We start from the raw sequence: 23719 nt of genomic DNA, 5'->3' as shown, positions 1-23719 counted from the left end.
GAACTGCTCTTCCTTACAAATCTTTAGCCAAACAAAAGTTCAATTCTCATCGAACAATGCTTCATGCTGGCACAGTTTCAAAGAACAAATCTTCAGTCTTTTGTAATGGCCTTATGCTTTAAGTACAGGGAAGAATTGGTAAATCAGTCAAACCCTTCATCTCAAAATATCTGGGTTATTTCAAGAAAGATCAGTATATGTACAGTCAGTGGAAAAAATATTTGATTTTCTATGTAGTCAAATTCATCTTGGAAGCTGGAACAGTACTGAATGGAATTCTTGTTAAACTGCAAGACAACAATCAATTATTGCAGGGTATTCTCTTTCACTGAATGATTGTTTTGGCAACATAGTTTTATTTTCACTCCTTCAACAGATTGAAGAGGACACCTCTTTGAAATTGAAAGAAGGGGATTGTGAGATGATCATCACCACATTCCAATCCTGTAAGACTCACTAAAATTGTTGTATAAATTATTTTGTTATATATATTAAAATATGAAACATCAGTATTGTTTTTACATTTATAAGACCGTGAGCAGACGAAAATGTATGTATATCCAGTAACAATGCACAGAAAGAGAAAAAAAGCCCTTTCTGTGAGATGTTACTAAATCCATTTCAAGTACACTTAATGCACATCACTATGCTGTGCATGTATACAACTTGTGGTTTTAAAAAAATCAGTTATACAGTAATACAGTAGTTAAACAGTTTAAGTTTTTTGATCCATTTTGATTTCTTCCTAGGTTTGGACCAATACAACAAGAAGACAGTTATAGACATCTAGAGAGTAAGTACCACAATAAGAAATGCATGTTGGAATGGTGACAGAAAACAAAGTTATTTCTCTAAAGTCTGTTTCACTTTTAGAAAATATGTAAGCCTGCACTTATTGGAGAAATGTCCTTTTATTCTTCCAGAAGTTTCCAGTAAAACTACTAACACCATGTTTATCGAATTATTTGTTTCCTGCTTACCTGTTTTTTAAGTTCCAGAAAAAAACGTACTGTTGTCTACCGACTTTTCTTTTAATTCTGTTTCCTGAACCACACAATGGTTCCAATTATACACACACATTTAAGAATACATATACACAAACATGTTTCCTATTCCAAATTTGTCAACTTGCTGTTTTTGAAAATGTACATCTAAAATGCCATGGGGTTTGGAGAGAGAAGAAAATGCAGGAAGTGCTGCTTCAGCAGTGTTGGGCCTTAAGGAAAAAAAAACAAGGGTAAAGTCCAGTATAGCAGCCTGGCTGAACTGATCCAAAAGCCGAACAAGTTCCTCATCAGCATGTGGGAGATTTCTGGGATTCAAGATGGCACTAATGTTCTACAGTGTTGCTCTACCAGTTACTGTATACAAAACTGTACAGTTTGGTATCCCTTGCAGAGGTCTCGTGTATATGTGGCATGTTAATGTTATAATTGATGTCATCTCAAGATCCATCTGTCCATCTGTTTCTAAACACTTTTTTCAATTCAGGGTTGCAGGGGAATCAGAAAATATGTTGGAAAGCAAAAGCAACAGGTGCAAGGCAGGGTACATCCTGGATGGGACACTAGTCCCTTGCAGGACAGATAGTCACAGACAGAGACACAGACACACACACTTACACCAGAACCAGTTTTCCCAGAAGCTAGTTAACCTAACAGTATGTCTTTGGATTGTGGAGGAAAACAGAGCACCCTGAGGAAACCCAAGCAAACAAGATGAGATTGTACAAAATACATGCAGATAGCACCCCAGGTCTGTAACTGAACTGAGGGGTGTAATCCAGAGATAATGTAGAATATTTTACATATCACCTAATTTTGTACAGGTTCATAAAAAAAACTTCTAATACAGACCAGATTAAACATCACGTACTTGTTTTATTCAGTACATTTTGGTAGGCATTACTCCACATTTTTAAAAGCATACTTCTAAAAAAGCAAAAATAAATGACGTGTAGTAGAGTATATTAAAACAGGACACAAGAGTCCTATACAACCCACTACCATCTACAATCATCATTAGAATGGCAACATCAAGAAATGAAATGAACATTCTCAAAAGAAAGAGGATGAAGGAACAAATCAAGACTCCATACCAAGGTCAAGAAAAGAAAACTACTGACCGAAAACTGTAACTTTTTCTATAGCTTCTACATTTGTTGATTTTTCCACCTGTACTTTTTTAGCCTTGTTTATTTTTTATTGTTCTAAGACAGCTGCAATACAAAAAAACACTGCAGTGCAACAGTCAAAAACAGCACTGAGAAGTGATTCACTGTCAGAGTAGTTTTGGTATTTTATCTAGTAGAGATTCTCTTAATTTGAATCTGAAATTCCTATTTATGAGTGCTAAATTTGAAACACCACAATGATAGCTGTATGTAATCCAATAATACATTTTTTCTGACTGTGGATACAAGGCATATCTTTTCCTCCAACATTTAATTGAAAAGAGTTAAAAAAACAAGGCAGTGTTTATTTTTAGAAGTGGAAATCAAACGAATGTCACATTTGGCAGCAGTTCTTTGTTACTGTTATATGGTTTCCTATTATGACTCAAAAAACAATTAAAGTACAAAATGTGAGCAGAGTCAAAAGGAGTTCAAAGCTGTAGTTTAGTAAACCGGATTACATAAAAAGAAGCTGGTATGTTTCTCTTGGTAGTGCTTTGATTAAGTTCTTAAACTGCAGAATCCAAAGATGGGTTTGTTCTTCCTTCCTTACAGCTTTTTTGCTTTTGTGTTTTGTACATCAAAGCGCTTATGAATTTTGACTTTGCTTGGGTAGCTTGAATGTCTGAACATTTTCCTCTCTTTTTCACAAATAAGACGTCTACAAGAAAAGACAGAAAAAGGAAGGCAACTTGGGTATGTCCTTTTTTTTTAAAAGACTGTGGATTTAACATAATTAAAATAGATAGATGTATAACATTATGTTGGGTTAGTGTAAAACTGTGATATAAAGGAGAATGTATAAAGCATTCTCTATGATCTAAAAATATAGCCGTATACACATCTGTGAAACTTTCACATCAAGTTTTGCAGTGAGATCTCTCCAATCGTAGGTTTTCCATGTTACTTTTTTAAATGCTGATACTTGATCTAAGTATCACAAAGCTAGAACGCTAGCAAAGCAAAGATAGCAAAGCTAGAAACGAAGTGGAACAAAAATGTACTAAACTGCACCTAAATAAGAGAAAATACAACTGTGGTTGCTGCGACCATTTCTTTTTCTAGCTTTGTGGCATCAGGCAGGTCAATTGGATTGCACTTGGAAAAGAATACCTAATAACAACTCTGGTTTACAGGTTAGCTCCTGTGTTCAGGAGCATCTCTGGTGATGTCGTCTCCTTCCTTTTCAGGGAGGCTGAGGCTGCTGGTCACTGGGTGAGTCCATGACGTTGTCTGAGTCACGTGGCTAGGACAAAACAAAGTATCGTTAGATTGTGCGTGTGAAAAAAAATTACAAGCGTCATCTTGAAAGATATTTTGAAGAAGGAAAACAACGCACAAGGGTTTAAAAATATATTTTTCCAAGAGTTGTGATGTAAAAGAGTAACGCAATGAAACATTTTTTTAAAATTAACATTCTTGCAATGCCAGCTAAGGAAGTACAAACAGTATACAGACAACATTCACAAAAAAAGCCTAAGAATGTGGATATTTATAGAATGATAGCACATCTTAACCCTTAATAAAAGTGTTTCCTCCAGAACAGGAGCTGTAAAAGTCATTATACTTGAGTTTTAAGCTGCTAATGAGGTCTTTATTAATGTCAATGCAATCCTCAATTCAAAATAGGAGCTAGCAAATTCTTAAGTGATGTTTTACCCTTAAGTCCTCCACTGGATAGATGCTCAGGAACTGTAGTGTTTATGATTAACAAACATCCGATAAGCCCTTTTTGGACACAATCTTCAAAATAAGAGTTATAGATCATTTCTTAACATCCAGCTGCAAGCTAATGTAGTAATAAAATTAATGACTACATAGCTCAGTATTTGCAAAATTGCTACTTAATAGGTGACGCTTCAAATGGTGTGACCAAAAGGTAAAGTAGCATGTGTTGAAAATAAAATCTTATTTTTGAACTTATGCAGAATTTCTGTAATTAGGACAATGATATAAGTGATCATTTATATATTATTCAGAATAACCTCTAATCAACAGGTTCACAGTGAGTAATTAGCTCCCCATATCCACCTGCATCATAGTGTTTTTTCACAGTCTTGAATGTACATTTTTTATTCTAGAATAAAAACAGCTTCAATGTCATTTTCAGCTTGTGATTCCAGTCTGTGACTGGTTTCTAATATTTCAAGCTTTGCTGCTTGTTAGCACCCAATACAGGAAACCACACCCAGGTTTGTGGCTAGACAGGTCACCCTTCCTTCTGACAGGATAGCACAATGTCTTACAGAGTCCCTGAAAAGGTTTGATGTGAATCCGCTGAAAGTGCTCTAATTTTACAACTTCAAATGTTACAAAGCTTCCCCTCTCTTCCAGTGTGAATGGTTCCTTTTTGAAGATTTTCAAGTAAACCATGTTAAGTCTAAATTGATTGAGTGAACTAACAGTTGTTTACCTTGCAAATATTTGGCACAAAATTGATAATCATTTAAATCTGATGCATCAAAGGGGTTTGCAGAACAAAAGCAAGAAGTTGTAACTCGACATCACTGACTCATATAAAAGAAGCAGCCTTTTATCCTCAAAATAAAAACCTTGAGCAGCACCTCAGACTTGAATCGAATCTACTGTAATAACTGTAGAGTAATAACTGTGGCCGCAATACAGTTCTCAACATGTTATGCAGGATGTTATTGACCATGAGAAGTGAATGTTAAAACTATTTCTGTAAAAAACCTACTTGAAGTTTTTCTTTAATAAAAGTGAGTGAATATAATCTGCATTTGGTATTATCTGAAGTGCAGGTTTGTTAATATATGCATGCCTTGGAAGTTACAAGCAACAGAATGAAGGAGATATTTTTACGGTTACTCTATACAAAGTAATACAGGTAACTGTATGTAAATACCCAAACACTTAGATACAAGGCAGCTGTGCTGTTATTGAAAACATTTATCTTCCAACAGAAAAGCTCAATCCCTACTATTACATATGCAGGACTAAACACCATGTCATTTGCAATGAACTGGTGTCAGCTGATACTGCGTACGTGGTCATACTCCACTCAGATGATTTTATTTGCCTCAGGAAGGTAAGGGAAAAAAGGGAAAATATACAAAAGGAGGTTTGATTGTATCTACATTGATATTGCCCTGATTTCACAAGGATCTGAAGGAACTGAAGATCAGACAGAAGACAGCACATACTGTAGGATGATAATAAGGCATGCTGTTTCAGTATACACTTCAAATATGAATATGTATACATATGTACTGTAGCACTTCTAATGACTTCTTGTCAGGTCTGTACTTAAATATGAAATGACTGAGGGGAAGGACTTTTCTGTTTTACAATGAATACCTTTTTATTAGAGAATGCAGTCACTATAGAGGAACTGCTATAACTCACTGATGAGCCCTTATAAAAGTGTAGGTTTTGACTTGGTATATGCATAACAGATGATTCAGATGGTTCTGTTTTCTTGTTTTGTGAAACAGTCATTATTAAATATCAATTTCTGATGGCACAGATGACTGGTGATACAAAATAGGAAAATGGTAATACTTCACTCAGATTACTATAAAAAGACTATATAAATATGTAATTAATCATTGTGTGTAAACAAGCCAGAGATTGGTACATTCTGACAAAGGCCATTATAAAGTTGATAGCTCTTCATATCTGCACTTTACAATATGAGCATAGCTGTAAAGTACTGCAAATGTACAGACCCATTAGTGCCAATCAAGGGGGAAAAAGCAATGCCTACTGTTCCTCAGATGCTGTTATGTAACACAGGAATCCTTTTATGTTCAGAGAAGCTTTCACTCTTAGCAATTACTTTTAGAACTATATACTGTAGTTGAATGCCTGTATATATTTGTCACAATCATCTACGTGCTAAATTATACGAACTACAGGTATATGCCTATACTGTATATAATAAGAGTACAACACAGCAAATGCTATTGGTTACAATACTTATTGTTGCATTTTTTGTGCTCTGTTAATATACAGTATACATTTTTGGAAAACTTCTAGTTTATTTTTAACAGGGCAAATGTACTGTGTCTAAATTCTTTTGACACAGTCTCCATGATGAGACCAAGAGATAATCTGAGATTATTAGGACACATGACCCTCCAGGAGGCCAGTATCTTGCCTACTATGGGGAGATACAGCTGGGACTTGTTGCAATCCCAGCTTCACAGAGAATACTATTCTGTCATCAAAGTACTCCAAACTGACATGGAGAATTACTACCCTCCCAATAATTCAGCAATAATCTAGACCTCCATTTTTTAACAGTCTTGAAAACTCATTTTCAGCACAGTCATTATGGTTAAGAGTTAAATAAGCACTTCCATTCATTTTCTGTTATGAGACAGAAAAAAATGGAAAACTGGAATTCAGCAGTAAATTCATGTGATTTAGGTACTCGCCACAAACCTATAGTATCTGTCAATTTTTTGTCTTTAGGAAAAAATCATGAGGATATGGTGAAACCTGTGTAACCTCTAGAGCACAGCCTATTTACACAAAAGTTTATAAAAATAGGTTGTGTAAATAAATACATGAAAAAAGCTTGAGTTGGCATTTCCCCCAGATCTGGAACATGTTAAAATAGTTTTCCATATTTTCCAGAGTTCTCAAAACATAATATGAAATCTTGCTGTAAAGATTTTTTTAAATGTAACATGCATAATATGTATACACATATAATGGCACCAGTTCATCAGAATGAGAACGTCAACCTTTAGAGCTTAATCTACCTAAAGCAAACCCTTAAGGGCAAATGGCTTTTGGTTTTTATTTTAAAAATAGCAATAGAAATCACAAAGCCTACACTACACACTTCTTTTAATAAGAATTACCTTTAATCCTTAAATAGGCTTTGTTAATTTTCAATTTAAATAGTTTACTAGGATTAACTGGTGAATCTCTGAACTGAGCATTTTGTTCAGGTGGTTTTACAATATATGAGAATAATAGAAAATGTGACACCAGTTGACAAATAACTTTGTATTGTTTAATTTAACACATCACATAACACATTCATTTGACAACTAAGATATTCTTGAGAGCCAATATTTTACATTCTGCAAATTGTTCGGGCAGACAATTTTATTAAAACATAGACTTGATAAATGGGGTGGGACATTCATTAATAATTAATAAAAACACACTTTCAGATAGTTTAAATATGGCACATGCAAATATGTACTCTTCTGTCTGTTACAGTATTCATACAGAATAGTGAATAAATATATTGAAAGTAAGTGGTAAACAGCAAATTTAAATTATTAAATTCATGCAAAGTTAAAAGAATTCAATTTTTTGCACAAACTACCACTTGTTAAAAAAGAATCAAGCCTGCTTGGAAGTCTGGAGATTTCTAGTTAATTCCCAATCTAATGTACTCTTACAAATGCCATCTAATCTTAGCATGTTAACTTAATCGAATTAAAGGAGCAAATGCAATATTGGATTTTATTGAAAATTGCTTAGGGGCTAGATGAGTAATTTTGATTTAAGATCTCTCCCAGAAAATCTTCCTTTCAGTGCAGGACAGTTGAACCTCAAAAATTCATATAATCCTGTACACGCATCATGTACAGTATATACAGTATATGCAAGTATAGTACTGTAATACTGTAGAAATAAGTATGGAATAACATTTGTGCTCTTCATTCTTACACACCAGATGGGAATGTATCATGTTATTTGTATTTTATATTTATGTATCATTTCAGTAATTTCCCATACTGTAAACTCACTATATACTGTATTATGAATAAAAATTGCTATATGTAAAAATATAAATGTATAAATTATGGATATAAATAGAGGGTGACACAGTGGTTAACTTTGCAACCTTGCAGTGCTGGGGCAGGGTTCAACACCTGGTTGTAATCTGTATGAAGTTTGTATGTGCCCCCCATGTTCACATGGGTTTCCTCCCACAGTCCAAACATACAGTGCCTTGAAAAAGTATTCACCCCCATTGGACTATTTCACATTTTATTGTGTTGCCATGGTGCCATGATGTTTTTAACTGAGACTTTTTGCTACTCATCAACAAAAACAGAAAAAAAATCCAGACATTTTCCTAAATTAATTACAAATAAAAAACAGAAAATATTTGAAAAGGGGGGAGAATACTTTTGCAAGGCACTGTATACTTGTGGGTTAATTGTCTGGTAAATTGGCCCTGTGGTGAGTGTGAGTGTCTGTCTGCCCTGTGATGGACTGGTGTCCCATCCACGGCGTGCCCGATGCTTGCTGGGACAGGCTCTGGCTCCTCCATAACAGTAAACTGGAAGAAGTGGTTAGAAAATGGATGGATATAAATAGCTCTGAGAGAAAGTATCTTCAATCACTGAAAGCTAAAATGGCCATTTGGCTGGTTGGACACAGTGCAGGAAGGAAACAGCAGTGGTGGTCCAAACTAAAAAGAAAAACTATTTTTTTTGTTCCAGCTAGACTTGTTTTATTTAATGAGGATATGGGGAACAACCAATAAGACCACAAAGAGGATAAGTGGATGAGATGAGATGCTTTTTCTGGAGTGGCATAGAAAACAAAAGTATCAGATAAGAACATCAGGAGTCATTAGAGAGGGCTTCATCCATCAGTGAATTAAGAAATGGTAATTTCATATAATGTTTGTATTAATATATATTGTATATTACATTTGTATGCAGATACACATTTGCAATCAGTGCTCAATAAAGTGAAAATAAATTATTAACACGTAAAGCTTCATACATTGTATTGTATTGAATTAGTTATTATATAAACTTTCAAAGGTAGCTAGTATTGTCTATCACTATGCATAAATATGATAATATTTATATGTTAAATCAGTAAATATGTAAAATAACCAGTCAATCTATACATTTAGCAGCTCACCAAAAGCAATACTTTTTTTAACATACCGGTGTTTCAGTCAATCTGTAAAACTGCTGTTTTAAATGTATAACATTTCTAGCTCATCAGTCAATGTATAGATCAGCTATTTTATGACATGCATGAGAGTCTGGAGACTTACAGTGACCACCATTTCTAGTAAGGGTGTCTGGATATAGATATTTAATTTTTCATAAAAATATGAACTTATTCATTATTATTCACTGGAACGTTTTGTAGACTCCAAGTTTCACTATAAGAACAATTTTTTGTAAAATTATTTGGCTTTGCTATGTAGTATAGAAAACGTTCTACTGTGCTGGGCATTCAGAATAGGCTGAACACTGCGTGCTAGCTCGTATTGCCAATTATGGGTGTCACACATGATGCCAAATCACCTTTTTTAATTAATCCAGCAGGATTTGTAATTCCCAACAAGTCACAAATGACCTATTATTTTTATTTTTCAAAGAACATATAAGATATATAAGAACAATAAGGAATTTACTATTCCTAATAATCTGCACTACAGTAGTGCAGCCACACCACTGTCAAATGTGGTACACGATTAAAACAAATAACTGTACTAACAACTTTTAGTGCTCATTTATAGTTCTCTATAAACTGGGGTGTTAGGTAGTACCAATGTTTATCTCCTGCAGCACTTGATTACATGTAAGCCAGTTCACATAAGGATAAGTATATTTAGCAGAGTATCTCTTCTAATCTTTGAAAAGCAAAGAACTAAAAGACATATGGATGAGATAGTGAAAAGTAGAATAGCAGAAGCATTTTCTACTATTTGTTTTATCACTGTAAATTCTGAGTATATGCATGTTTATGTGTAATCATACACAGTACACTTAAGGTATTCCTAGTTCCAAGCCAATTTACAGATTGCTGTTGTCATTTATAAATATACTGCAACAAAAGTGAAATCTGCATCTGTGAGATGTAATGAACGATAAATAAAAATCTTTTAAATGCAGCAAATACTGCATTAAAAAATATGGAAATGCCCTGCCCTTTGCTAGGACACATCCCAAAAAAACACCAAGCAAATTGACACCTATTCTCATGATTTCTTTCATGTTTCATACTTTTAAATCTGAGCGTGATTCAAAGATGGCATGAAGCTGCCACATTAACCTCAATAACTGTCAGAAAGTAACATTAAATGTCAATTGTCCGTTTCACTTATTGCTCATTTTACTTATGTAGGTTTGGCTATTAGGGGCAATGTTATTTCTGAGCAGTTCAAGTCCTGCTGAAGTAAATCTATTGCAGTTTTATAAAAACAAACAAGTTTATTTTTTCTATACACGTGGCCGCAGATACAGCCACCAGTCTACACTCATCCATCCTTCCATGTTCTAATCACTTCATCCAGTTCAGGGTTATGGGGGAGCTAGCAATGGGCAAGCATATGGGCAAGCAATGGGCACAAGGCAGGGTACAGCCTGGATGGGATGCCAGGCCTTTGCATGGCACCCATACAGACACACTCACACCCTGCCAATTTTCCCAGAAGCCAATTTGCATACCAGCATATCTTTGATCTTTGGAGGGAAATTGGAGCGCCCAGAGGAAGCCCACATGAACATAGGGGGAACATACAAACACTTTGCACCATACTGTAGGTCCAGAACTGAACTGCAAGGCAGCAGTACTACCCACTGTGCCACTGTGCACCTCTGCTGCCCAAGTCTGCATTTATGTGAAAAAAAACTAGACAATGAAGTTAAAAGTCCCCAAATAGACATCCAGAAATTTGTTTTTGATCAATGTGAAACATCACCAAAAGGAACAAATATTAATGGAAAAAAAATGATTGTCTCTTTCACAAAAAACAAAAGTGACCAATATTTTGATAAATGGTGAACATAATCACTTGGCATTTTTAAATCACTTTTGTAGTGCCATATACAGTAATTTCAAATTCCAAGAAAGCAAGCAAATTAAATGTTCTTTGGTTGGAGGTGGCAAATTACATTCACAATGTGACTGCGGAGGGCAAGACAAACACTAATTCAGCATTCTAGCAATTACCAATTGCTTCAGATGCCCAAAAGATGCCCAAAATTGGACTTCAAAAGGCAAGCCTGTACACCTAGTGTTCACACGACATTGACAAATTTATTTCCTCCCACACGTTGACAAGAAGGTACAAAAATGTTTTCTAGCATCCCCTTCGCAGTCACTTTGTGAACGTAATTTGCCATCTCCAACAAAAGAACATTAGACTTCCTTATGTTTTCTTGGAACTTGAAATTATATGGCACTACACAAAGTCATTTAAAAATGTCAAGTGATTATTTCCACCTGTCAAAATGACAGGTCACTTTTGTAAACAAATGGAAAAGGCAGCCAGCTTTTAAATGGCAGACCTAAAGTTCTTAAAAAACATAGGATACATCTAAATCTACATGATATTTCCATGTCAGTCAATACCTTAGAATGCTACCAGACTGCTGAAAATTACATGAATTTTAGTATAAAGTAGGATGTATTCAGCTATATAGGTTGGCACAAAAAGGCATTTGCATTAAATGCTTGTAGGCTGAGCAAACCAATTTACATAAGGCTATGAACTCTTCACATTCAAAAAGCTAATTTCAGATTACTTTAACAGCACTTTTTAAAACCAAAGGTAGTTCACTGTATTTGTGGAATTTCAATGTGATACCTGAGCATAAAACATGCCTGAATTTAAATCTTTCAGCAAATGCACCTTGGTTCTTTTTGCTTTGGACAATACTTGAAATCAAAATCCCAGTGTTACAATATTTAGAAAACATTAAATACCTGGTCATATGCAGAAATATCAATGATAGGCATGACTATATAACTTTAATATTAAAGATTTGATTTTTTTAACATGCCTTGGGAATGATTCAGTCCTGTCCTCAGTCTGTTCTTCATTTTGTTACTGTTCATTTTAAAATAGTAAAAATACATCTCTACTTCTTTTATAGGAACCTGCCTAACACATATATCTTTGACAGCCTGAGCACATCTCCACAACCGGTATACCGACATAACAAATTGTAAAATTTTCTCCAACAAGCTACCCATTTATTTTTATGTTTAAAGCAAACAAAATAAAACTGTGTTCTCATTGTAATAATACACTGAGCCTACAGTAACAAGAGCAGGTGTAAGGTACCAGAGAGAGTTCTACTACAGTCCTTACTGATCACAGCAAGGTACTACAAATCCTGGTCAATTTCAGCAATTGTCAATTATGTTCCAGAACCCTGCTTAACTTAATTTCCCAGTCAGCTGTTGAGCCAATTATATCTGAGCTGTGGTGGGGCCAAAATTTATTTCAAATTGGTACTTTGAATATTGGGCTTACTTAAAGGACCCATTTCATACATTTGAGCATTTTTTAAAGTCCTCTCATTTTTAAACTGTTATCTTTAAGTTCACTTCCAGATGTAGATCAAAGAACTTACTTGATAAAGTACTTGATTCCATCTGCTGTATAAGCCTCTTCCCATCCATATGGCAGGCCTGAAGAGAAAATAATACAGAAAATAGTTCAGAACGCACATGCTAAACTAGGAAACCAGCTCTTACAAAAATTTCTACAAAGCATATTATGGTGTAGCTGACTACACCTCCTCTAGCTTTTGGAATGTGCATTAAGTATTTTATAGTCAGGTCCTGCCAACACTAGGACATTTGACTTCTAATTTCCATATAGTTTTGGTAAGTAAAAATGTGTGTTTTGCTTCAACATTGTCCTGAAACACAGATTTAAAAAATGACCTGGTACATTTCTGTTTAAGAAAAACAAGAATTTTGATACTTCTTATGGAGAACTGTGGCCTCAGGGTCATTTTTTCATGTGGTGATGTGGTATAGTTGCAGATATACTGTATTACTGAAAACCACTCCACAAAATGTTACGAGTTCCTGCATACTTAAATTTTTGTTCTGAGTGAGGTATTATCATAAAATTCTGTTACGAGCCAAAATATATCAGACAATGGAGGTGTGACAAAATATTTCATTAAGCTTCCCTGCAGTTATTGCTTCACTTAACAGTTTAATCTGATACTCTGATTTGCTCTTTTCCTCAGGTTTCCCAGGTTCTACAAATGTTGTAAACCCTGGAATTTGTGAAAAAGAAAAAACACATTCCATTTAAAAAAGTGTGCAGCTACACTATCACTTAGAATTATAGAAGATAAGAAGAGACACAGCAAAATGGCTAATTTTGTTAAAATGTAATATCAGGTGGCATGAGACTAATACTCAACATTAGGAAAGAAGCGTTATTTAGGACTTACATAAAACTTCATACAATAAAAAAAACTGAATGTCCTGCAAAACAATACCTTTCTTGTAATTTACACAAGAATGGAAACACCTTGTTACCAGAAATAACATGGACTATTCACCAAAACATAAAGTATGTTGTATTAATCTGTATACTCTTTATGTCTAATCTTATCTTTTTAGAAAAAGTATTATGTATAGAAAATGATTTATCCATTTTGTAAATTTGATTTTATTAATATGATTAGTTTTTTTATTGAGAACCAGAGTATCACGATTTTGTGGTTGATATTGTTTAATGTTTAAAAATATTTGCTAGACAGGGTTGCCTCATAACTCTTGGGTCCTGGGTTTGATTCCAGACTAGAGAACCTTCTCTATTGTGCCTACATGTTCTTCCTGGGTTTTTGCTGGATGCTAGGGTTTTTTCCTGCCTTCTAAAGAAATGCAGGCTAAGTTCATTGGAGCATGTATATGTCCTGTGATGCACTAGAGTGCCTTCCTCGGTTTAGTCATACTTTACAAGCCTATACAGTACCTCTTAGATAGGCTCTGCTAGGAATAAGCAGCTTACTGATTGCTGATGGATGGATAGATGCTACAGTAGATGGCCATTCGTGGCCTAAACTCTATGAGTTGACAGTGGCCCAGCTCTGCTGGTTCTTGAAAAGAGTGCTTGATTGCGAGAGACAGAGTGGCCTGAAGTGGAAATCTTAATGTAATGTAGGCTGGAATCAAAACTGCAGCTTGGAAAAATTGGTATGCAGCTTTTGTAACATTGCCTGTGAAATTAGGTCAGACAGTTTTCACAGCAACCACAGAATCCTGCTAGTGCAACACTTTTAATAATTATAGTTACCCAAACTTTGCCCAGTAGATATTAATTTCCATAAATATATTACCCTTGAGACTACATGTTTTTTCAGCATTTGTTAAGAAATACCTTGCATAACAGTTTAGCTGTCATCCATATGGTACAGTATGCTATTGCTATCTGTATTTCTTATCTACAGTATGTATAACGATCTGGGTTGGGGCTATTGTACTCAAGTATTAGACAGAATCTTTTCATGCTCAACTTTTTTAATAAATGCCATCTGACTAGATTAAATTGACAATTAACATGCCCATGATGAAATGTACACTATAAAATTCAACATTATATGTGGTACAGAACTGCTTTTATTACCCAATAAAAATGGGAAAAGAATATATATATAATTTTAATTGGTAATTTAGAATTGAGTATTGAAATATGGGAGTTGCACTAACATGTCACAAAACAAGTTATAAATCTGTAGAATAAGTGACATTTAATAATTATGGATATGTTTAAAAGAGAGACTGCAATGTGTACTTCTTTGCAGATTACATTGACTGCCCTGGTTGGATACGTTCTACTTTTAGGGTTAGTTAATGCAGAATGTTTATTAATTCTTGATATGTCTTGCAGTCCCAGTGCATATTACAAAACTTTAACAATCAATATACTGTAATTTTATAATGTCAGGTGGTAGTTATTAAATGATCACTATTTGGATCCATTCCCCCTCACAGTCTAAAGGATGCAATAGGGATGCCCATTGTCTTCTGGAGAACAAACACTATAACTAAAATAAGTGGATGTGAAGGAAAAGTTGTTTTTTTCTTTATCGTCACAGCTGTATGCTGTTTAGTAGAGAAACATTATAACAGATCTGTGATATGAGAATAGCAAAGTAAAAGGATTTTAGAGCATATTAAGCTCTGGAATTTAACACTGAATCTCAGAAAAACTCATAGATGTCAACAGTTGTCTTTCAGTGATTAAATATGTTTGATTTTCCATTATTACAGAGAACCAATGATTATTATTAATATTAATACGATTTTGCTGCTGCATTATTAGCAGAAATAGTAGAACTAGAAACGTCTATAATAATGTTTAATCATGTATTGCCCAATTAGCTATATAATATCTATATAATATTTTTGGAAAATGGATAACTAATGCTTCTTTCCTGGAAGTGGGCCTTTTTCTTGTTTCTTTAAAATATAATCCATTATGGGTAGCAGTGTGAAGTAGTTATTATGGCTCCAGACCAGAGGGTCAGGGGTTCAAATCCCAGGTAGAATGATGCTGTTTGTACCCTTGTGCAAGGTTGTTGTTGTAAATGAGATTTTGTTCTCAATTCACTTGCCTGGTAAAATAAAGAACTAATAATAATACAGTGAGACCTGCCTTAGACATGTTTTTTCCTAACGTTTAGAGGAGATAAGATTTCAGAGGCAAAGTTTGAACATGCAAATACATTAATGATTACAATGGTGCCAATATTAATAAGGCCATATTAGTTAAAGGCGAGTTTGCTGGTAAAACAATTGTAAAGTCCATTGCAAAGACATAAGCTCATAACATAGTCATTTCCTTGTTTCTGTGTTATGTGCAGATCCTGAACTGCCAATGCCTAATGAACCCCCAATACTACAGTAAGTAATTTATGAGATTTGCTTTGGCCAGTAGATAGTGGGCAGTTTAGTTCCCACTCAGTTCAGTTCCTAATCAATAGGAAAAATGCACAAACAGGTGCTCAGCTCTCACTACTTAAGTGATACTAATGTGGCCTGACAGGAATGCAGCATATATTGTTAAGAGAATTGGTGGAAATTAGATCATAATTGAAAAGGTCACCTCTGATGGCACAGATGAACAGGCCAGAGGCAGGGCTGAATAACCAGGAGGTCTCGTAACCTCAGGAAAAAGGTGTTTGTGTGAGCAGGTCCTGGAAAAAATACTTAGTAATGATCAACTTTAAGAGTTTCACTACAACACTAATAATAGCATTTTATAGTTATGTTCATAACCTTTGCTCTGGTTTTGAACTCATACATACTATACAGTATGCATACATGCAATAAGGAATAAAATAAAGTGTAATTCCCATATTTTCAGGGATGAGGATACTTTGTTAAAACCACTGCACCTCTATAGCCAGTATGGGCACAGACAATTATGATGGGACAATTTCTATATTTCTTTTACAAATAACAGGGTTAAGATTTAGGCCCATAACCCCAGATGAGACCTTGTTCTTGAGCTACTGACCTTGTTGATATGCCTTCAAAGTAATGCATCATGTTCCACTGCATACTACTTAATAAATTGAACTTTGAAAACTCAGACTTGAGTTTTGATACCGGTCAAGTAGTCATTAGCTAATCCACATCTTGAAAGAAAAAAAGTTTGTTTTATTATTAAGAGGCACTTTTATATGAGTCAGATCATTGTACACTGATCTGCAGCTTGTATACAAAACAAGGATTTTCATGGCTTTGCTACCTTGCAGTTCTGGGGTCCTAGGTTAAATTATGGACCTGGGGTGCTATCTGGATGGAGTTGATGCATTCTTCCTGTGGTGATGTGGGTTTCTCCTGGGTGCTCTAAATTTCTCCCACATTCCAAGGATATGCTGGTAGGTTAAGTGGCTTTTGGGAAAATTGGCCCTGGTGTCAGTGTGTGCATGTCTGTGTCAGTACAGCATGTGCCCTTTGATGGACTGGCTTCCCATCCAGGGAGAATCCTGCCTTGTGTCAGCTTGTTGCTAGGATAGGCTCTGGCTTGACCCTGAATTGGATAAAGTGGTTAGGGAATAGATGGCTTTATGTTGAGGTTTAATATCCTATTCATAAATTTAACCAACACCTTTCCCTGTGATACTGTTCCAAATCCTTTTCTCCTCAACAGCCAGTACCTTTTGTTGTAGCTTCTTGGCTCATTCCACCTGGTAGTGGCATAGTCTGATGGCCTGAGGTTATCACCCCCTCTCGTTCTTTCAGGCACATGGGTAAAAGCAACCAATTTTGTGAAATCATCATAAACAGAACTGCAGATGAGTACATTTATCACATTGGGAAATCGCTCCATTGTGCCTCCTGAGATCACTTTCCTTTCCAAGTAAATGATTATTCTATGTTAGTATGTTTTAGTTTAAAACAATGAACGTCCATCGATCATCATCCATTCCTGCAAGCTCAAGGTGATCCAAAAAGGGAGCTGTGTCAGCCTGCATTGTCTACAAAGAAACAAGTAAAGGTGAACTACATGCTGAAAAATAGAAAAATAGAAAGGAGAATCAATGTTTTGGCTCTTGACTCTCCAGCACACCAGAAGAAGGCTCAACACATGAAACACTGTGTTTATCCTTCCTTTTTTCAGCATGGAATTCACCTTTATGTAATCCAAACCTATCCTGGAAGCACAAAGCACAAAAACAGACTGAGAGCACACGGCTACTCTCAGGTGTGATGCAGTTCCATTGCAGGGCAACAGAGAGAGGGACCATTTAGAACAGCCAATCAAATCCACCTCTTGGGGAGATGGGTGGACACTGAAGCACCCAATGAAAATCCATGCAAACAGGAAGGGGGGCAACATGAAGGTTCCACCCAGAAAAAAGCCCAAGGCTGGAACACAATCCAGGAAGCTGAGTCTGAAGTCAGAGTGCTAACCTTTATGCCACCTGCTGCCCATAAATGGTAAATAATGTCTCTGTATTAACATTCTCTCTCCTGTTACACACTTGTGTTCCAGAAAAGAAATATGAATGAAGGCCTCAGTAACATTTTCTTATGCCTTTGTGAACAAAAAGAACACTTGCAGCTAATGTTCCCCCATCTCTCAACACCTTCCATAACCAAAACAATTTCTGCTTGTGGAAAAGGGGGTCTGTAGTTGAATGCCTAGTGCATTTGACACCGTTTGATGTAGCAGAAAATAGTTTTATTGCTACAGGTAGGCGTCCTTTAAACAACACTATAGATGTTGAGTAACAGACATTAAAAACAATTTTTCACATGCGGCTTAGTATAAGACTTCCACTGAGAATTCGTGCCACAACAGCTTATGATCTATTCCTTAATAAAGTCTGGTAAATTAAAATGTTTATATCTGATCTCTAAACAAATTGCACTATTACTGATTTTACAACTGGCGATGAATAAAATGGCACCCTTTATGTGCCCTCTAAAGAATAGTGTGTTAAGACAATAGCAAGGAAGCTTTGTGAGCTTCCTTGGTGAAGTACTGGAATAAAATGCAATGTGTGCTGTTGTACCATGTGGCTAATAGGATTAACCTGAGTATCAGAATCTACTACTGTGCAATTCTAAATGATAAATGTCAGAGAATGTGAAATGAACATTTCTAGTTAGAAAGATTACAAAAACTGCTGCAACAGAAACAATCTGAATTGATTCTTTATCTGAGTTGTCCTTACTATTAAATTATATTGCAATAGAGTATAATTCTCATAATATGAATAGTGTATCTTGCTTTCATCACAGATTTATGGCATAGCCCAATGAACTGAAAGTGATGTTTTCTGAATTCTAAGCTTTGCTTTTCAATCCATTTTTGTCTTCAGATCTGTAGTAAGTTGAATGTTTCAATTTACTCCTCTTTAATGTTAACCTACTCAGATTATATTTTAAATTGGCACTGGAGTTTAATTCTCAAGAGCACTGTTCCTATGGTTATTGTGAATATGATTTCATTGGTCAGTTATGGAAGTTAACTCAGAGTTATGGAATGGAGATTACTCATACAAGGTATCTATACATGAAAGCCAAGGACAAAATGTATTCCTAAAATACTATTATGAAATTCTGAATTCTGCAGCTATGTGTACTTTAGTGTCTTAAATATGAAGCAAATATTACTCCTTGGAATCTCTACATTATGTTATAGTAATAAATTATAGTACTGTATAGTACAGCTCCTATTGCATATAAAAACAAGCTTTTTACTCAGCATAATGTGAGCAAGAGACATTCTGAATCCGTCTCCCACTAACATTTCTATGAGGTACTAACCCAAATCAGACATCAACACAATAACAAGTTTAATTTGAAGCGTCTCGGGACTCTTTTAGTCTCATGAATAAACGTAAGCTGGGTCTATGACGTGTTTCAGTCACACAAAAATTATTACTTCCTCCAGCCTCATGCCCTTACCATGTGTGACTGAATAAAACCTTTGTTTCTAAAGGCCTTGTTGAACAGATTCAGCTGTTGGCCTTAGAGAAATAAGTCAGTAAGCTGCTTAAAGCAACCCCAGAGAACGAATAAATACTAAAATTTGCTACCATTCTATAACAGGCATTCCCTCAGTTTGTTCATCTCTGTGTTGTGAGGTAAAAAAAGGTCATTTATACATGGTCTTTCATTACTTGGATAATTTGGCAGTGTTCTTCTTTGATTACAGTGGTAATTGGTTACATAAAACATTATTTTAAAAGGGAACCATTTTTCCATTAAGCAAATATAAGGAATTACTTAATCTTGCCTAATTACACAGGCCTTAGTAAAACATACATGAGACAGAAATGTAATTCAAATACAAAAGCAGATTACAGGGTTACACAATGCCAAGTGTATCATAGGACACAAACTGTAAGAGTGTGTGTCAAAGTAGGTTTGCCACCTTTGGGCTATAGTGAACTGTTACTCTCCTGCACATGTATATCATTAAAGAGCTGGGGTATTTTGCACAGTGATAAATTGTAATTCTCATCAATGTGCTGAAACAGATGGATGTTGTCATATACAGCACAGTATAAATATGGAATGACTCACTATGCATTAAGAGGATGATCCCAGCAAATTAAAATGCTAGTTCAGCAACATGACTGGCTCTACAGCCAAAATGTTGTTTTTTCTTATCTTTTCAGCATGGAATAAACCTTTACTTGTTCCTTTGAAGCCTATGCATGCTGACGCAGCTACCTACTTGAATATATGCATTTCCTTGCAATTACATTGCCATTACTGTATATGACCCCCCAAAACTATGACCCTTCACCGAAGAAAGGATTCCACAAATAAACACACACCTCTTAAAGTTAAACAACAACTTGTGTTTTTTGTAATTTTAACATTTTTCTTCTACTTCTGTGTCTTGAATAATTTTGCTCAATTCCTTGAAGATCATGCTATAGTTTTTAAATATATACAATTCTATATATTCTGTAATTGGCTGTACCTTTAGGCCCTCACTAGTCAGAAAGAAAACCCCCACTAAACACTGTGTTGGGCATCTGCAAGCACAGAATATGTGTCATGTACTTCAGAAAGTATGCAAATATTTTCAACCCAAACTAATCACATTTGTGCAACAGGATCATCTTTATTTAAAGCTGGGATGAAGAAAATGGGGTGGGGGTAAAATGGATATTTCACCAGTTTCACCATTTTATAGGTTTGAGATCTTGAGAGTTTTTTGATGGAGATATCATGCTCCTCAAGACAACCATGTCTGCCATTGAGTCTTCATTTTACTTGGTGGTCTTAATATAATGGATTGCAATTGCATGTTTTAGAGATAATTATATAATAAGTCAGAGCTTTTTTAAGAACACTAATATGTTAATAATCATTAATTAAAAAAACATCATAAATTAAAGCCACAATCTCCTAAGAAATCCTAAAGAGCTTGATAAGAAAAAAAAATGCAAATCTACTGGTGTCATTTTTAAAACCAAGTGTATATGGTACTAGGCATGATACAGTCCTGCTTTTATTATATATTCTTTTGTAAAACAGGTCACCTTATGTTGTTACGTTACACAAATCTTTTAATCAGATTGAAGGTTAGACCCTTATTCCTAACAACGATAAGAGAATTGCTTTTATGTTTTTCAGAAAGCCATAACAACCTACAGTAGAAACTAGGTTACAATGAATACAGACTTATACAACTATCATTAAAAAAGGTCTGTATTTTGTTGTTACTAAAAAAGACCCTGAGAAATAACTCAAAGCACACTGCAACAGTATCGTCTCACATCACTAATTCCTTTCCTCTCAATTAACATTATGAAATATGTGTAATTAAAAGAGCACTAAAACTGTAAGATGATATTAAAAGCTTTACTTTAAAACCTAGAAGAGTTCTTCTATTAGAACATTTTTAACACCTGTACAGAAGCTTTTTATTATTTGTAATTAGCATCTTCCTTTTTATGTTGATATAAATAAACTGAGGTTTTAATGTTTTACTCTGGTCTTAGAAGTCAGTCCCATTGTGTTCTACAGCAGGAATGCAAACAAACTATGCTTAAAAAACTTCATTCCAGTTTCATAATACAATCAGGAAACACAATAGAATGAGATGGAGTTTTGTCATATATAGGCTATATATATTTATATATCAAGTGACTGTTATGACTTTTAACTCTCTTGAAGAGTTGTCTTCCTTTATTCCATCCATTGTGACAAAGCAAATAATAACTATTACGTTAGCTAATAGTTAATATTATTACTACATAGTTAATCATGGTGCATGTACTGTAACAGCTGGAGAATGGTGCATAATGCAAAGCAGAATATTACAAAGCTGATGGTTTAACTTTATTTTTCCAACAATAGGGCATCTTGTCTCTGTCCCACCCCCAATGCTTCAATTCTTAATAAAAATGTACTGAAAATAATTTGATTGAAAGTTTTATACTCGATTCAGAATCAATTACTATTTAAATTTAAGTATAGTAAAGCTACAGTATGTTTTTAAGTATTTGTTAAATTGTTGTTTTTCAGGACATCATACAACTGTGTTCTGACACAACATTAGCTATGTGCTATACAGTACAGTATCCTACCATAAGAAATAATGTTAAAATAATCTATCACAAAATGGTGTGCATTCAAGTTTATTTTCACTTATATAAAGTGAAGAAAACATTGCTTATACTTTGCAGCAATATGCCCTGTTTCTAAAAAGACTTTCAGTGCTAAAGAAGGACTCACAAGTCTAATATGTAGATACAGGTAAAAATGAGGATGGCAGTGATGTCTGAAGGAAAAACTGAAGGACAAGACTTTAAATAAGAATTAGAAAAATAAGACAGTGTACTGCAATGGCTCCTGTAGGAGAATGAAGAATGGAATACATGTCTACTCTTGAACCTTTCATCTTGTCACATGTTGCCAGCTCCACAGCACCATAGAGAGCTACACATAAGATGTCACCATGGAATGGTGCCATCTTGAGTATATCCATACTCAAGTACTGACTATTGATATAGTCAGCGCTGTCGCTATAGAGGAGCACTGTCACTGTCAGAGGCGATGCAGCAGGAGTCACTGTTTCACTGGAAGCCTGAAGAGTTCTGGCCAACTAATCCCAATCCCAATAGTTTGGCAACTCTCCGCCGATTGTACAATGCCCTTGCGGAATCCCAGACAGTCAACTAGCGACGTGACCCAAGCTCAAACTTGTGGTGCCTGGATCATAAAGTTCAAGAATCAGACAATAAATAAATACATTAATAAATGCATTCTGGATTTAGTTTTTTGTTCCAAGAGACAAAAATATTAAAGCAACAGAAAAATATAGGTTTTTCATATTCTCAAATTATCATATTTCTCATAGCATAGAACAAAGCATAGAAGAATCTGGTTTCAATGGTATGTCTTTGTTGATTAGACATGACTATTATAACCACTGCTGAATGTGCACGACACTACAATGAAAACATAAATACACTGTTACTCATGTTATGACATTAGCATTTAGTTTGTCCCATTCTTCTGATAAAACTAAAAAGATATACGGTATCTACTAAGAAACTGATTAATTGCATTTATAAGTCAATACAATATGATAATGCAATTTATTTTAATTTAAAACAGAAGTACAAAAAATTGTGTAGCATCCTTTCTTCACATTTCAAGTTATCAGTACTTGGAATTTGTGCTGAATTTTTAAATTCATATTACTATCCTCTTAGACACGCCAACATAAAATGGTTACAGTTAAAATAATAAATTAGAAATAAAAATCTAATTTCTGTGGCAACTAACAATTCTTTCCCAAAACAACCATAGTTGTTTCAGAGACTACAGAAAATAAAACATATAGGAAAGTAATGATGTAGCATTACAATTGTAATCTTCTCATTAGAGTATACCCATTATACAGTCTAGTTCTCTAAATCAAAACAGTGCACAAAAATGACTGTAAAGCAATTAAAAACAGGAAATTATTACATAAGATTATTTGCTAATGAGGAATTTTTTTTGTATTGTACAAATCCACCATATACTTAATTATAAATAAAATGACACTTAGCAGTACACAAAGCCTCAAGTAAAATAGTTTGGTCATCATATCCTGTGTATTCACATACAATGGGATTCGAAAAGCTAAGTTAAACAGCTGTGGAATTCTTCCAGATTACATTAATTTTTATATTTAAGAACACAAGAAAGGTTACAAGTTTGGGATGTTCAGTTGTTAGTAGCTAATTTTAAACCATGCATCTCGTTCATCGGTTTACTGAAGAAAGCCAGGATACATCAGCCTTTCCTTTTCATCATCTAGTTGTGTCCTGGCATTAACCCACATATATTTTACTT

General features: G+C 34.8%; 1 protein-coding gene across 1 annotated transcript in view; it reads right to left on the bottom strand.

Moving 5' to 3' along the window:
- Positions 1-1860: 1860 nt before the first annotated feature.
- stxbp4 (syntaxin binding protein 4) overlaps positions 1861-23719 on the bottom strand; it is an 83734-nt gene continuing 61875 nt past the window's right edge. Inside the window, exons 21-22 of the mRNA XM_088926646.1 lie at positions 12499-12556; positions 1861-3419 (exon numbers count right to left, since the gene is read on the bottom strand). Of these exons, the coding sequence (XP_088782772.1) occupies positions 3311-3419; positions 12499-12556 (167 nt within the window). The 3' untranslated portion in view covers positions 1861-3310. The remainder of the gene's footprint in view (positions 3420-12498; positions 12557-23719) is intronic.

The sequence above is a fragment of the Atractosteus spatula genome, chromosome 11, assembly GCF_055471065.1.
Source record: "Atractosteus spatula isolate fAtrSpa1 chromosome 11, fAtrSpa1.hap1, whole genome shotgun sequence".
In the NCBI taxonomy this organism is placed as follows: domain Eukaryota; kingdom Metazoa; phylum Chordata; class Actinopteri; order Semionotiformes; family Lepisosteidae; genus Atractosteus; species Atractosteus spatula.
Note: the sequence above shows the minus strand (reverse complement) of the source record. Positions and strands in the feature narration are given on the sequence as shown.